The following is a 17,940-nucleotide window of genomic DNA, read 5'->3' on the forward strand; positions in this document are numbered from 1 at the left end:
TTAAATCTTGCTGCTGATCAATGAGTATGAAAAGATTATTTGACATTTACAGACTTTAATTCTGTCTATCACACAAATTTAATCCTGAGAAATATAACCCCTGTACATGGTTGGCAGATAACACTGTAGTACAGAGTTATACAGTATAGATCAGTTAATTGAATATCTGATTGCTAGATGTATTTACATAGGGAACTATTTGTATTTTCTATGTAGATTTTAATAGTCACCACATTTGTTTTAGCAAAACATTTTAATAATCAGGTTTATAAAATGTCATGTTGAACACTTAAACTATTTACATAACTAAGAGCTATTATGGGTTGAGAGAACAAACAAATTTATTTTAGTTACAGTGAATTCACATAAATCTTTATTATGTTTATATATAAGAATGTACTTATGTGCATGCCCCACGTATTTAGGCAAGCAATCTCTAGCGCAAATTCCTGTGAACCTACAATGTGGCCACGGAATCAACTTTGAAACTGTGGTTTGTTTTGTCCCTTTGAGCTAGTAATTTACATTCTGTCCAGTTACTGTAGCTACTTTTTGGGGAGGGTGATGGGGGACGGAGAAGGGGCGGCTAATAATTGGGTGAGCGTGTAGAAACATTAAACTCCAGAAGTTTTCCTTTACTGTTGAAAGCAGTATTGTAAAATATTTTATTCCTTTTTGAAATGTTTAAGTACGGATTTAGGTAAGATGCCTGTTGCCTAGGTTTTGTATGCCAAATTTGAGGCCTTGGGAGCATTTTTAGAAGTGGAGCCAAAATGGTGCTTTTGTTGGAAGCTAAAATGAAATTTTACCTTCAGAGATGCTTCTGTTCAGGTGTGGAAGCTGTTATTTTATCTCTTGATCAAAAAAAAAAAAAAGCAACATTTTAAAAAGTGCCCAATCAAGCACAAGGAATTTGTAAGGAGCTGCATCCTGAAGTCACTTATGAAATTTTCACCTCGTTTGATAGCCCATCAAATGTTTTTTTTTTGCCTGCTGTGTTTAACATGTTCTAACCAGTTCATTCAGCATATAGGATTAGACAGTTGTAAGAGACTTGATTTCTGAAAACAATGAATTGTTTTCAAAAAGAATGAATGGGTTTCTGGAAGTGGATCTTTCTAATTTCTTTTATTCTCCATTATAACTATTGTGTGCCTATCTGCAATTGAACTTGCTTGTGATGACCTTTATCTTTTCTCTTGAGAAAAATTACTATTATCAGGTCTTTCTTCATGAGGAAATATAAAGGTCAGTGCAAAACCCATCCCTTATTTCTATGCAGTGCACATTGCACTTTGGCGTGTTTGTATTGAATTTTATTAATAATAAATTATTTTGTAAAAAAAAATTTAGTAAAATTAGACATTCTAAGTGGTCTTTTCTAGCATGTCCTCCTGCCTTTCCTGCCTTTCTCTACCTCCTCTTCTCCCAGGCTTGCTATTGGTGTAACTAGGATTTGACATACATTCCTCCTAAGCCTGTTGGACTCATTTGACAAATTGTTAATTCTTTCGCATCTATGTTTGAGAGAATGTAAAATTGTTTTTCTTTCCTTTTTTTTTTTTTAATTAGAGATTTAAAATTTTCTGTGGTTTGAAAGACTTGTGCTAGGAACTGTACAAATAAGTTGATTTAGCTGTCACTTGAATCATGACTGAAGATTGCTTGTTTGCAAGGAGAGCTCCAAGGAGGCACTCCAGGCAGGAAGCTGAGTCCATGAAATCATATTAAGTTCATAACTGAAATCAGGAATTGCCTGTACTTCTGTGAATTGTTCAGTTTTCCTAATGAATATATGCTGTTCTGTCATTCAGGTGACTGAGCATATTTTTCCTCCCATTGTGATACTTTGCTCTGAGAGTCAAGGGCCTTGTGAAATCCTGAAAACAGCAACTTTCATAATAGCAACCTCTGCATTTGGTAAATAAATGAAATTTGTGGGGTATAAAGAGAATATAGTCTTTATTTGAATTGGTTGTGACTACAGAATGTGATGGGGATAGGGAAGCAAGAATATTGGGACACTTGGTACTGGAGGAAGGAAAGGAGAAGAAAGAGGAAAGATGCTAACACATATTCAGATCTTAATAAGTAGGAAAGGTAAATAAAGCAAAGCATGCTCCTACATTTTCTGAAAACTTGGTAAAATTATACACAATAGAGAAAGAAGAACCACAACAACTGTGGATGACCTTGCCAGCAGTGCTCAATTTTCTGTCTTGTGTAAGAGTAACTGTTTTTCTTCCAAGGACAGAGATGTGTTCTTTAATCACTTACTTTCTTACTTTCTGTCCTAAAACATTATAACAAATACTTTCTGCTGGAAAAATGGTTTTTTTTGCTTCTTTTTTCCAGTTAACCAGTGAGAAGTCATATAGTATCTTCCTCCTTTAAAAAATGTATTTTTTAAATCCATTGCCCTACTATAGTTCATGTGGATGGGTATGTGTGCAGTGTGTGCAGTATACAATGCATAGGAGAAATACAGTCTTTTCCACAAATGTATTTAGAAGGATTTTTTTGTCTCAAGCAGTTCTCCAAATGTACTAATGTCTCTCTGCTACTTCACTTTGTTATTGTTCTTCATAGCAATAGTTATGTGATCCAAACAACATTCTTTTGCACAAGGCTGGAGAATTGCAGCTTTAAAGTGTGTTTTGTATTTGTCCCTAGTGGGACTGGAATTGTTTCGGTTTACTTCACTCTGTAGTTTAGCAAATGCTGTAACTCCAAAATGCTTATGTTAGGAAGTGAATGTTATATCTGCTTTTTGGTTTTGATTAAGCCAAACCATAACATGTGCTTAGATTCATCGGGTGGTGTCACAGGAAGGTTGATTTTTTACTACTCTTTTCTGTGAGGATGGTGGGGTAACTTTTCCAAGGTTGTCGCAACATGAGGCAATGCTTCACTTTTATTTGAGATGGCTGGTTTGGTTATTCAGGCTGTTTACACAATTGGGAGTAACGGTGGTGCACAGTAGCACCTTTTCCAGATACAAGGAGTACAACTGAGGGGGAAAAAGCACTGCAGAATTTCTCAAGGACTCCAGGAAACCTGACATCTGGGGCTTGGCAAGATCTGTACAAAACTGAGTCACTTGAGCTAATCCTGTTCTATAAAGTCATTAGCTTCATCTGTCTCATATGTGAACTATTAAAATGCACAGACCCTTAGAAACTGCTGCTGAATAGCTTAGTATGGAGTACCAAAAGAAGCCAAATGCTGTCTCCTAGAAACTTGATCTAAATTTCAGACTTAGAGCAGGATGCTAGACTAAGCAATTTCCACTGGTCCCTTCTATTCTGAACTATTTCATGATTCTAGCTTTTTCACTTTATACAGCCAATGCTATTTATTTGAGGCCATTGGGAGGTCAAGACATTGCCAATAGTAGTGAGAGACTTGTGTTGCTGTCTACTGGTCAGGCAGAGTAGTGCATATACTCAACCTTTAGAATTTAAATAATGGTTGTTTTCAAAAAGCTGATTAAAACTTGTTCAGAAAATGTTAGTTGGCGCTCCCATCCAATTTAGCTGGTAGTATATTTGATTGAAACCTTTTGCCTCCATCTTGGAATCAGACTTAGATCACATGTGTTGGAAGGAATCTGAGCTAGGAATTGCCATGGGTTGTCCTCAACTAAAACTGAAGCATATCAGTGTATGTAATATTTTTCATTAAAATGTATTTTTATATTGATCAGAACTCAGATCTCTTTCTGAGTTCTGTTGGAATACAGAATTGTACTGTTTGCTTCCCACTCTATCTCACACAGTGGTGACTGTTTATTCAGATGCAACTTCTGCTTCTCCTTGTATTTTGGTGTGACCTCATCTGCAGTTCCAGCTTTCAGCCTGTGTCTGGAAGACCCTTTTCTGTCTGTCTTTTCTGATTGTGTTGTGAATATTGGGCTTTTGTTTTGGTTTGTTTTTTTCACTTAAGCTTGTAATGCAGGACATAACTTCTCTTTCTGAGCTGTTGAGTGGTAACTGGCTGACCCATAGGAATAAAACAAGAACTCTCTTCTCTTCTGCCATAGTAAGAAATTCTTACATTTATAACATCTCTAAATAGCAACCAGCTTGTTTCTAACTTCTAGCACTGTACTGATGGGGATTTTCATCTAAAAACCTTCACCATGGTACAGTCAGATGGAGCTTTAATAAAATCATAGTCTGTCTCCCTCTCTCTGTCTCCCACCAGATCTCACACCATGGCTAGAGAATAGTGCCTTCAGCAGCCTTTTCCAAGCTGTTTCATTTGTTTACAGGATTCACCAGAGTGCTACTGGGAATGCAGGGTGAAATGGCAAGAAGTTGTGTGTGAAATCTTCCAGTAATCTGTCATGTCCAGGAAGAACTGGGGGAAAGGGATGGATCCATGGGAATTCTGGAGGATATGAAAGCTAGAGTTTTGCTTCTTGGATCTGGAGATCTCTCCCTACAGAATAGATGGCTCTGGAGTCTAAAAGAAGACACTAGAAAAGAAAACACACACTAAGGCAAATAAGCCTAGGATGAAGCAACATGTGAAGGATTTCTGGAATATCAAGCTGCTTAGGCTAAAACCTCATAAGAGGTTTGGTTTGGGTGAAGTATATAGGCATGTACAGGTGTGTATATATAGGGATAACACTGCAGAGGACTTCTTCCATCCCCAAGGCTGGGGACCCCTGTCCTCAGGTAAGGCAGGTTGCTGGTCCTGCATAAAACAGGGATGTTAATTCTTATTCCTTTGACCCCAGGTGGTTGATAGCCTGCACTACTAATGCTAGCAAAAAGTGTCAGTTTGGAAAAATTATAAAAATGATTTTTTTCTTTATTACTCCTTCTTTGGAATTCTTGAATGTTTCTCTGTTGTTTGTGAACAAGCAAGTTCTCACTAATTAAAAAAAAAATTACATAGCTGGATTGATTTATGTTCCTTATTAGAGTAATAATTCATCTGTAATGGGGTTAGGTCAATTCATAAAATTATAAATCTGGGAGAGAAAAGGTCTCGACTCTTTCCCACGGTAAGCATTTATTCATGTTTGAAAGTTCTTGTTTACATTTGTGCAGAGTCATTATTTGGTAGTAAAAAAGTGATGTGGAAAAGTAATACTCTTAGCGTTACCATGCTATTGTGTCTTTTACTTTTTCTTGCACAAAGCTGTATAGACCCATGACATTCAGTGTCATCAGAGCTCCTCCTCATACCATGGTATTTGCATGCATCCGTCATCCCTGCTGATTACAATAATAAAGACACTGTATTTTTTATTTGATTGTTTAATAATGCAAGTATTTTTGTGGGAGTCTGTCTAACAAAACCTGGTTGTATGCTTATAGCCTTTTGACACCACAGTGAGATTTCAAATGAAGATATATTAGTGTGCATTACAAGCGTGTGATTGCTTGTGTCATTATGGAATAGATGAAAAATTAGTTCACTGCAGTAGTTTTTATCTGAACTGATCAAAACATCTCCCAATGATTTTTCTAACAATATGCGATTGGAATAACAACTTCACATGTAGAGTCCCATGCTGCAGCCAAGAGGCATGTAAATACAAGCTGCTTGTTTGCAAGAAGCTTCCAGATTTGCAATATGATTGCTATGGAAACCACACAATGAAAACCTTATAACCATCTGTGTGTTTTGGTGGATTTTGCTGCATAGCTGAGCTATTTTTGTTTACTGTGATTAAAGTGTTGAATATATTAACCCACAAACTGGGATTATCCAAGGTATAAACTAGTATTGTGCAATGACAATGTGTCAGAGACTAGAAGACAGTAAAATACTAATTAATAATGGCATTAAGTTAGAGTCTAATGTAAATAGATGGTTAAGTAATGTGTTAGTAGGGGAAACTCTGAAGTTTATGCATATTTATCATGGAGATACCACATTCCATTGAAGGAATGCACTGTTCAAGCCAAACTCTCACCCATTTTATACTCAAGTAGCCTGATTTTTTTATCCCCTCTCCTTTTAAGAAAAAGAAATTAGAATAAAAAACAAAAAAATGGATTCATGTAAAAATCTCAGCTAGTGTAGAATTCGTTGTTCACTTCTTAAATTGTGTGGATGGTAGAATCATGTCTGATTGGGTGACTGCAAACTAAGTAAGTAAATATTTTTCAACAGCTTTCACGGAGTGACTGAAAAAACCCTTAACAAATATAGTTAGCTGTTTGTTGCACTGTCACCAAAAGAATTTTGTAGGCTTGCCATTAGAATCTCTGAACACCAGCAGAGTATGGAACATAACCTGTATTTTAAGTGTTCTTTGGGTCTGCAGTTCTAGAGGAGTTCACTGATTTGATTAGTGTTAATTACCTATTGATTCAGGACATAATAGCAGAAAACAGTAGTAAGAATCATTAGTTCTTTTCTACGAGCCTAAGCCAAGCCTATAACCTCTACTCCACTGTGAGCATGATTGCATTAGCAAGTAGTATGGGCCGTTTGCAACAGATTCATAAAGCACAAGTTTGTGCTGAAGACCTGTTGTTCATGCTGTGCATGTTTCAGAAGAGGTTTTCTATGGATTCACTTTAGTGTGGTTCCATGGCTGAATGTGAGTAGACAGCTGGACCATGTTCAGTGTGCTTCCGGAATGCCTCTTCCAGTCTAATCACACCTGAAGATTTGTTCTCTCTGTGCAGCTCTATAGTGTAAATCAAAGTGGAGTAAGTGGGGATGATTGGGGTCTGACAGATATGCTAATATGGACAGCCTTTGTTTGAATTTGGGACCTTTCCAGTATTTCCTTATATTTCCTTGGTTCAGACATTTTTTCATTTTCAGATATGTATCTGGTGACCTCTTGTTTCTAGGAAATATATTTTTCAGGAAGGGGAACGCATATATTCTATTTTTTTCCATGAAACCACAATGCAATCTACATGTATTCAGGTGTACCTTATGAAAAAACATCTCTTCAAGCCTCCTCTGCTGTTACTTCAGTTGAAATACCCTCTACTAAAGTCAGTCCTCAGCTGAAGCTAGCCTGATGATCATGAGTTTATATCCACAATATATTCAACACATCAGTTGATGTGTGTCCAAATATTCAGTAACGTGTAACATCAAGATTTATTTACTCGATTTAATACTTCCTGTTGAATGCAACTGGGTTGTTCTAGGAAGGGGGAGCAATCCTAGAAAATGTGACTGGTAATGGAAGAATACTGCCTATGTGTGGGGTAATAGTAGTAGGGAAGCCACAGAATGACAGTGCCTCCTAGTGCTCTGGACAGCACATACGGATGTATTTTTGCCATTTATACTCAAACTGTGAGTGCTTAAAATAAACAAATGAGTGTACTTGGAAATGTGCAACAAGTGTTATGCCAAGTGGGGGAATACATTTGAGCGCAGTAAATAGTTCAGAGTGTTTTGTGTTGTACTGCAGCTTCACATTTTCCCAGCTCTATTGTTCTGTTTATTTTTTCCCTTTTTCCCTCTTCTTCCCTTGGCTATGATATATATTGATCTCCTCCAGATTTTCAGTCATTCAAGAGTCAGAAAGCAAAAAACTCTTCCTGGCTTATTAGGGCAGAATTTCAAAGCTCTGTAGAGTGAATCTCATGATGTAATTTGTAGGACTGTGCACATAGTTTAGCAGCAATAATGCATACTCATTTCAACAGGTCTGCTCTTGTGCTTAAAACATCTGCTTTAATGTTTGCAGGAACAGTCTTGTGGATAGATTATTTTTTTACAAGGCTAAAAATCCTTTGAACTGTTGGTATAAAATTCACTGTTTGTCAAAGTAGATAGGCAATTACATACAAGTTTTACAATAAGGAACATTTTAAAAGCTGTGAGTTCTGTATCTTTTGTCTGTCATTAATAAAATATCAAAATTAGTTGCTGAAATGCAGGTCTTAAAATGGAGCATGGATAATCTGTGTAAGATGTGAGGAGTATAAAAGCCAAATACTTTAAATGTATTAAAAGCTTAATTCTTATTTGAGAAGTGGATTTATCAGTATACTATTTTTTCATTCAGTACAGCAGTTTTGTCAGTTTTGATATACTGTAAAGGTCAAGATAAATCTGTTTCTACTTCCTTATGAATACAAGGAAAGAAAACAGCTAAAACCCCTCGTACTTTGTGCCTTTTTTTTTTCCTCATCAGAATTGTTGACTGTGAAATGTAAGAAGCAGGTCTTATGTCCCTGTACTGAGTGGAATATGGATTTACTTAAGTGATGGTGTGGGCATGAGAGAGTAGTTCCCTGTCTCTGCTGGACAAGGAATATGGAGAACATCTTTTGAAATTGCCTGTGGGGATTTCAGTGTTTCAGGTCTGTTAGCCAGAAAACATGCTTCCTAGCTGTGATCCTCAGTTTAGTTTTCTTTATCCTGGTAAGAAATACATGTAGTGGAATAGGACCCTCATTCTAATTGCCTCAGAATGAATGAAACCCTGTAGATCTGTAGCTTTATATTTACTGTATTCAGAGCAAAGTGAAAAGGGAAACAGATGTTCACAAATGAGATTTTTGAAAGAAAGCTCTTGGAGTGTTTGGATGGGTGGGGGAAACCACAGAAATAACAATGTTCCAACTTCTGTACAATGCAAAATAGTAAACAGGGCTTACAGTCTGGAAATGTAGAGTCTGGCTTTCAGACTGATGCGGGCTGTAATTCCTGTCAGCTGAGGTGTCCCTTCGGAGTTTCATTTGCAGTTATATGTTTTGCAGAAGAACATATTCCTTCAAAGGCTGAAGTGCCAAGAAAACTGATCCAGGAGAAAGTTACCACTGTTTCAGGTAATGAAAATCTTTCCTCTTTATTTTGTGTAATGCACTTTCTTTTTAGCTTTATTTCCTTGTCTCTTCCCTTTGCTGTGTTAAAATAATGTTTTTGTAGCTCTGTAAAGCTGTCTTTTTCATCTGGGTATTTGATGGCAGCAAAACTGCTTAGCACCACTTAGGATGCATGAAAACCACTTGAGAAGGATTTATAAAGTAAGCCAATTTATACAAGGTATTCCTTCCTGAATTACTTTGTAATGACTCAATTAGCTTTCATTTCTGCACAAAGGAGATTTAGTTGCATAAATTAGCTTATCATCATTGAGGAAGTGTCACTGCTAAAGGACAGTTTATAGATACAACATGCAGTTGCTGTCAAACCTATAAGAATCTAATATAGACATCTGTGTATACTTTGTGCTTGAGCAGAACAGACTTCTGCCATTCAGAGACTAACAGGGGACAACAAGTTGCCCAAGGGACTGGCAATGTAGACGTCTCTGAAAAGGTCAACTTGACACAGGCTCTGACAATCGACCCAAAGCTCTGTCTTCTTTGATAAAAATCAGATAAACTTAAGACCACTAATTGATCTGCAGCCTGTTTAAATGTTGGCCATGCATATCTTCAGTGCATATGATTACCACAGAAAGCAAATGAATTGGGTAAGAAATGCCAGAGTCCAGTGACAGCAGCATGAAAATTGGAAAAGGACACAAATGCCCAGAAAGGCTGTGAAGGATATTCTCTCAGCTTTAGCCTGGCAAATTGCCCTTGTGCTAATTATCTCTGGGACTGCAAAAATAATACCCCATGTAAAGTAACATGGCCAGACAACTTTTCTTGACAGAAAGGTATTTCCAGTTATGCTTAAAAACAAGATATATTTGTGCTTCAAGGGCACAGACCTCTAGATAAACTGTTGGCAATTTGACACAGCAAGTAGAGAAGACTTGCTTCTTATCAGACCTTACACCTTTTTGAGATCTGCTGCATTGTAACTGTGACCTGCACTGACATGCAAACTGGCTCTCCTTCCCCCATCGTACTTAATACACATAATTCTTTCAGGGCTGTCAAGGAAAGGGTGGGCGAGAAGAGTTCCTTTAGGAAGTAGCTCTGCAGTGCTCTTCCTGTTGCAACATGTGGGGAGGAAACAGAGGCCTGATTTCCTGAGCCATACAGGAAAGCAGGAACATGTTGCTGTGAGGAGTTTTGGGTTGCTTTTCTTGGAAAGGAAACAAGAACCAAGTCATCAGATGCTGTTAGCATTGTGCTCTGCTAAAAACATGTGTAAACCAACATGACTCATTACAGCCTTAATATTTAGTACTTATTTAGACATTACTGTAATTATAAGTGTGATGTCATATTGGAGCATGGGGTCAATCCAATTATAAAGTTGCCAGCATATTTTTTTTTTTTCAATAATATATCTTCTTGGAGTTTCTACTTTTAGGAAATCAAAACCTTAGCACCTTTGTTTCTGAAAAGCTTCAGCTGCTATGAGATCAGCTTTATCAGTCTTTCTAGTATTTGTGTAATGTGTTTGAAAATACCAGTTCTCTACAGATACCAATTTCATGTCAAGAAGTAATTTTCTGATCTGATCTTACTTAGTTAACTATTTAACACTGGAAATTTATTTGATGTTTAGGGTTGAGTTTGCATGGGTGTTTCTGATAGGCATCACATAATAAATATCTAACTTGAATCAGTAATATTTAATGATTTTCCACACAAGCAGTGCATACATTCTTAAGTTTAATTTATTGCCTAAATTTATTAAACCTGAAAATATTCTGCAAATTGTTGTTGAGCTCAGCCTGTTAAGTGCAAAGCACTTTTTTTTTCCTACTCTTTTCTTGCCCTAACTTAATCTGTACTTCAATTAATGTGCATTGACGCTCAAGTCTTGATACTGACTGTGGCTGCTGGATAGCTTTACATGAATTGCTAGTGACCTAACTATTTAAATATACCAAAGCATTGAAGAATTTCAGTTGCATAATATAGCTTGCTGGACCTTTTTTTGGTATCACTATCTACCCATTGTCATTTCCATAATCACTATTTCAGTAAGTGTCCTTTTCTGTGCTGTCTCAGTGTAAATGATTTTAGAGTAACTAAGGAACAGTAGGAGAGGGGAAGTGAGAAAGATTATACTGAACAAATAAGGCTAGATTAGATGTTATGTCCGCATAAATACACTGCAATTGTTTTCCCCTTCTTTCATATATTTCTGGAATATGAGAGAAAGGGCAAGCAAGTAACTAACAGGCATTCTTCGCCATTTAGGACATCATCAGGACAAACAAGTAACTGTTCTTTAACAGGGCATGTCTCATCTGGGCATTAAGACTCAGCACTGACAGTCTAAATTACTTGTGTAAGACACAGTCATTCTGGTACTATTAGTCCTGAACTTCACCTGTCCTCCCATCTTTAAGCCTCCAGTATGGTAAATACTGAGCATATCATCACTGAAAGAGGATACAGTTCACCTCTGTCATATATTGTTCCTGTGTCCAGATTTGTCATCTTCAAATCTGATGCTGTAAACTTTTGAAGAATCTGATCAAGAGTCAAGGAATATGATTCAGAATAACAAGCTGTTTAATATACTGCGCAGTGGACCGCAGTTGTGAAAAGAAAGCATGTATACATTATCATTCCATAAGCAATGTGTAAGCAGGTAATATAACTCTAGCTCTAAGTCACTACTGTTGTAGGGTTTGCTAACAATGTTCAAATGGAAGGTGAGTAAAAATCAGGCACAGTCACATTTGTTCTAATGCTTTGAGTAGTGCGTTTCCATATTTGGGCTATAATTCCTGGTTTTATTTTGGTCAGTTTAGTGTTCTGACAGGTTTGTGCTCAGAAATGGCATGTGCCAAAATTGTCAAAAGGTAGGGGTCAGGAATGGAACAGCCTGCAGATAGATTGCCTCAGCTGCAATGGGACAGCACACTTAAATCACTTTGAAATAAGTAGTCTTAATCTGTTGGGATTTTTTTCCCCAGGGTTTGTTTTTGTCTGTCTATTGAGGCTTTTAGAATATTCTTCTAATTTTGTTTTCCCTTGAATAATCTGTGGGCATTCTTAAGTTTCAAACAGTCTACAAGATTTGAAGAGTATGCTTGATGATACTTGTCACCTTTCTTTCTTTAAGCATTTATTGTCAGCTGCCAATATGTTTCAGTGAAATATGCAGACTGAATCTACTGTCAGGAAGGCTGGCAGCCATTGCTGTTTGATATGTCAAATAAACTCTGATGTGTTTTCATCAGTATATTGGGGAAAAATATCTGTTTTTCCTATTACTGTTGTTACTGGAAAAACTGAGACAACAGAAGAAAACCATGTGAGGAATTCTTCATGGAAAAGTTTTAGAAACTGTTGGATAGTTCATCTAGATATCTGTCCTGGAATGAAAAAAGTGTTTCCTGGAGAAACAACCTATCCAAAATCCTGCTCAGTCATTTCTTGTGATTGGTAATATTAAAACCGATGGGTAGGTAAAACCAAATTGCTTTCTACTCACTGCTACACATTTAAATTTTCTTTAATCTTGTCTTACTCATATTTGTGGTGTAAGTGATCATGCCTTCAAAATATTACAGACTTTAGTATAGTAATTACATCATCATATTATGTTTAAGCCACACAACATTTCACAGTGTGTAAAAATAGAATGTAATTGTGACAGAGTAATGCCAGCAAATCAACACCTTTTGAATCTGAACTCTAATGGGCACATAAGTTCTAGATGGTAAATCCGGCAGCTGTTTTCAGGTATTGCTTGTGTTTAAGAAGGCCCGTGTAATTTCATTACTGTAGAAATGCCAAATTCTTTTACCCAGGTCTCCTGGTTCTGGTTTCTTCAGTTCTTCAGAGGCAATCAAATGAAATTTGGCAGGGTCCTCCCCAACTAAAAGAGGGGCTGAAGTAAGAAATAATGGGCTTGTGTTTTGCAGAGGTTTTTTGCAGCTTTTTTTTTTTTTATTCTACCTCTGTGTTTGTGAAGTGCTGTGAATAATTTTATGAAGTATTTTGCCCTTTAGATGTAAAGATTCTGGAGTTAAATTTGCACTTAGCTTTTATGCGTGCATAGTTGCCGTTAAAGAATTTGGGTAACTTGTGCTGGTGGGTACAAGATAGGATTTCAAATAAGAAATTAAAACTTTTTGGAAGACCAGCACAGTTGTTCACAAACTTGCACTGGCACTTCCTGTCCCTGTTTTTCATTTCTGTGCTCCCAGTATACTGGTACATGTTTTTCCTAGAAATGTGGCTTTCTGATTTAAACTACTCTGTCTTGTGTTGAAATCACAAATGAGGGCACAGAACCATGGTTAGTCTTTAGGCAACATCTTCATTGTTGCAATAAGCTTATTTTAAAATGCAGCTTTTCCAGTGGTGCCATGTTATTAGTTGAGTTGCTTTCTCACTTTAAGGCTTAATTAAATGCTCATGATTAACATCTAGGGAGATATGTGTCTCACCTGCTGTGGGATCTCTTCTGTTGCTGATGTTCCTCATGCAACTCCCATTAGTGTTAACGGGAGTTACTTCAGGCACACAGAGGTAAGAACAGAGCTCAGAGTAGTAAAGATCAGAGAGAAAAATCATTATTCATTTAATTTCAGTTCTGAAGAAGTAAAAGTTCTGATTAATGTATTTTAACCCAAATCTGCTGAAAGATTTCAAAGGTAGAATACACCAAAATAGTTCTTTTTTTTTTTTTCCTCATGTGGCCTTAGGTTATCTTTTATGGAATAGAACTGGGAACTGGGATCAGTGCAGTATCAAAAGACTAAGGAGAGGTTTGATTTAATACTTATAACAAATTAATTTGGTGTTAGCCTGTGTTACTCTTTATAATTGTCTAATGCTAAACTGATGAATTATGAGCTGACAAATAGGAAGGACCAAGATTTGGAGACATAACATTTCAAACTGATTCCACCCTCCCCTTGACATGATCTTGCCTATGCATTTTACAATAACCAAATATCTCGTTTCTGAACGGTTGGGAGTTTCTATGTACGTGTGTATTGCTGCTTTTGGTGCGGTGGATTTGTGCACTGGTAGCCAGAACGCCCCCTAGTGCTACGTAGCAAGAGGCAGCTATTAATCACCAATTTATGGAAAATTAAATAGTGGCTAACTCGCATAGCAACTTTAAATTCAATATGTAAATCTATAGCAGTATGACAGTATTGCCATCAAAAGAAGATCGTACAGAACATGGACTGAAATGGATAAATAGAAAACAAGCCCTTCTTGCTTATACAGGGAGTATTAAAATTAAAATCAAAGTCTCTATCAAAACAGGAACACAATACTGCTGGGTTTTTTTATAGCGTGACATTTTATATGTCTTGATACTTGATATTTTAGCAGGATTTTTTTCAGTAACAAAGTGAACTAATCATGATTAAATTGTAAACTATAAATAATGGTGTAGAGTGCTAACGACATGCAAATGTAACTAGTATATGCTGGAATAACCAGCAAGCCTGCTGTTCAAGGATCATATAACAAAACTAAGATGACAGCCTTGATCCAGCCAGTTCAGTGATATTTATGTTATCAGAATTAGAAGATAGCTTTCCAGTGATGTAAATTATTAGTACATATACATTCTGTCTGGTTAGTGTATACATAATGTAACTGGTCATCTTAGTGGTATTGCTTACATTCTTTTTACATTAACTCATCACGCTTCATTCTCATGGAATTAAAAACAGGAAATAGTTTGCAGTGTAACAGAAGCAGCCAGTGTATTTAACCATGTGCAAGCACTGTGTTTCAGTAGATGTACTCTGTATTGTAAGTATATGACAAAGCATTTATTACTGTGTTATTGCCGTATTACGGAGCAAAGAGTGCTAAATAATCAATCAGTTAATGGTCTGTATGGCAGCTTGAACACAGCACATCCATTGTGCTTATGCTGTTAGAAGGATGAGTTTATGACTGTAGTGTAGTTGCATGTTTAGCCAGAGCTTAAAGTCCTAAACTGGAGCTGACACAAATATTTTTAAAATGCAGCTTCAGCAACAGTTTCCAAGTTCTCCAATATTTCAGAGGGAACAATCAAGGATTATCTCAAAGGTTCTCATAGAAGTTATTTAGTTTTGTTGGAACAGGAGAGGGAGGGGGAGCGTATCACAGAATACTTATTTTGGCTTCCTTTCACAGATTATTATTAATTATACTGTAACAATTTTATCAGTTTCAAGTTGAGATACAAATATGGCTTGCTGGAAATATATTCTAGAAGAAAACTAGCTGCTTTAAGCTGCAGCTGGAAAATGCTTTGAAAACCTGTAGCTGCATGTCTTAAAGGGATAGGACTTGCAAATGAAGGGCTTGCACATTAGACTTGTTTTCCACTTCCTTTTGTGGTATGAAGGAGCTGTTTCTAAAAAGAGGAGTAAGAAGTGTGCTTTAATAAATTGCTTTGTTCTTTAGTCCCTCAGTCTTCATCCTTTTGTCATAAAATGCTGTTTTCTTTGCAGATAACAAAAATACCGATTATGCCAATTTCTATCAAGGTCTGTGGGACTGCACAGGAGATGTACCTGATGAGCTGACATTTAAACGTGGTGACGTTATCTACATTCTCAGCAAGGTATGGGATGCTACTGGGGCTACATAGTTATAGAAAGCAAGCCATGCCAGAAGGGCACATTCCCACAGTTCTATGGGGGGAAACTGGCACTCCCTTTCAGATCCTTTGTTTACAATCAGATATTCACTGCAATTAATTACTTTGTCAAATGAACTATAATCGCATTTAAAACATAGCTGTGTAACAGGATTTGACTTAAAAGCATGTTTATTTACTTGTTAAATCTTGGCTACCATTTGTTAACTGATTTAATGGGAGACAATGTGCTTTCTGCTTGTAAAAGTTAACCTTGTAGATTTTCAAATTATCTTGTATGTTATGGTTTTTGTTTCCTGTTTTATATTCCTGACTGTGCTGATTCTAACGATTTGGGCATCTTGCTACAGAAGGTGGTTTGTTTTTTTGAACTATGCTTTCATCTTTGTATGTATATTGTAATTGTTCTGACAGCTCGGATTCCAAATTTGTTTGCGCTGACAGATTTGGGCAGTTTTTAATTCACCGCTTTCCTGTTTGCAAAGCAACTGAGAAATGTAATTCCTCTCATCTGAAGTGATGATAAGCAGTAGAAGCATGAAATTTTATTCCACATTAATGTTGTTTAATTTTCTTACTTTTCCTTAACCTGCTCCCACCCCCTCAGCAAAACAAAAAGCTCCCCTAAAATAGAGATCTTATGGTCCATTGAAGTCTACTTCTGAACAATTCATCAAAGAAAATTTCTCTTTTCAAGTTCTCATTGGAAAAAACCCACCTTTTAAAATATATGTAGAATATATATCTCAGATGTAATTGCTATTCAGTATAATTAATGCCAAAGATATCATAGGTCTTTGAAATATACAAGTAGGTGCACGCAAGCTAAAGGCATCTGTCTCAGTTTCAAACTTTTCAGTTTTGTCACAATTGCTTTAAATCTTCACTGATACCTTTAACTACAATGTTTCCAGATAATAAATGTAACAGCTTCTGTTTTAAATAAATTTAAGATTTATGGATAGAAAGATGGTCCTATATAAAAATGCAGAAGATATATTACTAATGGTAATGTGACCATGTATGTCTTTAGAAGTATTTCATTGTCACTTAAATTAATAGCTGCATTGCATTACTAAAGGCCGGATAACACTCTTGGATTAGGCAGACTTTCAAGCAGTTATACAGCATCTAATTTAACATAACCACTTCTTCCTGCTCTCCCTCTCCCCCCAAAAAAGCCCGTGAACAGACTGTTACCACTGTATGAGTTTGGCCTCTTTGTGGATTGTGCTTTTCTGGTATGGTATGTGGACTATAAAATCTTAATCTTCAGCTTATAGGTGAAAAAATCATTTGCTCCTTCTCCAAAAGAGCAAGAAATTTAATCTAAAATATGGAGCCAAATAGAAAAACAGTAGCTTAAGCTGTCCTCTGTATATCAACTGTCCTGTGGTCATGCTGTGATTAATCCATAATCGGTCCTTGAAACAGGCTTGCTGCTGCTCCAGATAGATAGAGCCTCTCTCTTTGGGAATGATTTCTACTCCAAAATACAGCCCAGAAAATTCAGCCCCCGTTTCACTTAAAGATTGTTACAGCTTTTTCAGAAAAATGAGTGTTGGCCACTGCTGTCAGCTCTAAATTTAGGGTCCTTGGAGGGGAAAGTGCCAGAGAATTATCCATCTTAACCCTCCACTTGATTCAGTTTCAAGGTCTGATCATTTACGAGCTCTTTGTCTGGTTAGTGGAAATATAACCAAAGGGAAAGTGAACCTAACCATCTTGAGGTGGGTCGAGACTTTTCTTCAAGGAGTATTTCCTAATCCACAACATTAAGACTCGGATTTTGTGGCAGTCGGTAGGAAGCCTTGGCAATTCTTTTATTTTTTCACACCATCTAGTGGTTGAAAATGAGAGATGCAGGTACTGACAGGAGGCGATGTGAATGGATCCAAAATGGTGTCATAAATTCAGTTTCAGCTTGAACCCGGCTATGGCTTTATTGCCTTTCTATCATATGTCAGCCAGGTATGAGCATTACTCTTGAAAATCACATTTTGCTGATAAGGAAGTGAGTATGGGTACAGCAGTGTTATAGTAGGAAGGGTGAAGCATTAACAAAATAGCAAGTGTATTTGTGCAACATGTAATAGTTCTTTGTTTTACAATGAAATATAAAAGGTATAGCTTGGTCTGACGAATCTGATAAGATAGATATTTGTATCTCCCAGCAATAGTTATGCCAAAGCAATATATTTTTACCTGCTTTCTGGCATACCTTTATGAGAGGAAAAGCGAGACTTTTGTTTCCGAGAAATGAGATCATTAGTACAACGGAAGTAATTCGGAACCAGTTTAGCAATTTGGGCATGGATAGAATTTAAATAAAGCAAGAGAAGCAATATGTTACGTGTACGTTTCTAGGTGAATTCCTGTTAGAATAATGGGTGCAAGGTTTGAGATTGGCAACATTTAGGTCCTAAATTACCTAAGCGTTATGCAAAGACAAATCCCCCCTAATTTGCGTTAAACTGGGAATCAAAATACAATGTTAGTGTAGTGAGC

At 36.7% G+C, this 17,940-nt stretch overlaps 1 protein-coding gene across 1 annotated transcript in view; it reads left to right on the plus strand.

The window, feature by feature from the left end:
- SKAP2 (src kinase associated phosphoprotein 2) overlaps nucleotides 1-17,940 on the plus strand; it is a 116,137-nt gene that overhangs the window by 89,169 nt on the left and 9,028 nt on the right. The window contains exons 10-11 of the mRNA XM_031045001.2: nucleotides 8,703-8,771; nucleotides 15,284-15,396. Of these exons, the coding sequence (XP_030900861.2) occupies nucleotides 8,703-8,771; nucleotides 15,284-15,396 (182 nt within the window). The remainder of the gene's footprint in view (nucleotides 1-8,702; nucleotides 8,772-15,283; nucleotides 15,397-17,940) is intronic.

The sequence above is a fragment of the Melopsittacus undulatus genome, chromosome 1, assembly GCF_012275295.1.
Source record: "Melopsittacus undulatus isolate bMelUnd1 chromosome 1, bMelUnd1.mat.Z, whole genome shotgun sequence".
Lineage (NCBI taxonomy): Eukaryota > Metazoa > Chordata > Aves > Psittaciformes > Psittaculidae > Melopsittacus > Melopsittacus undulatus.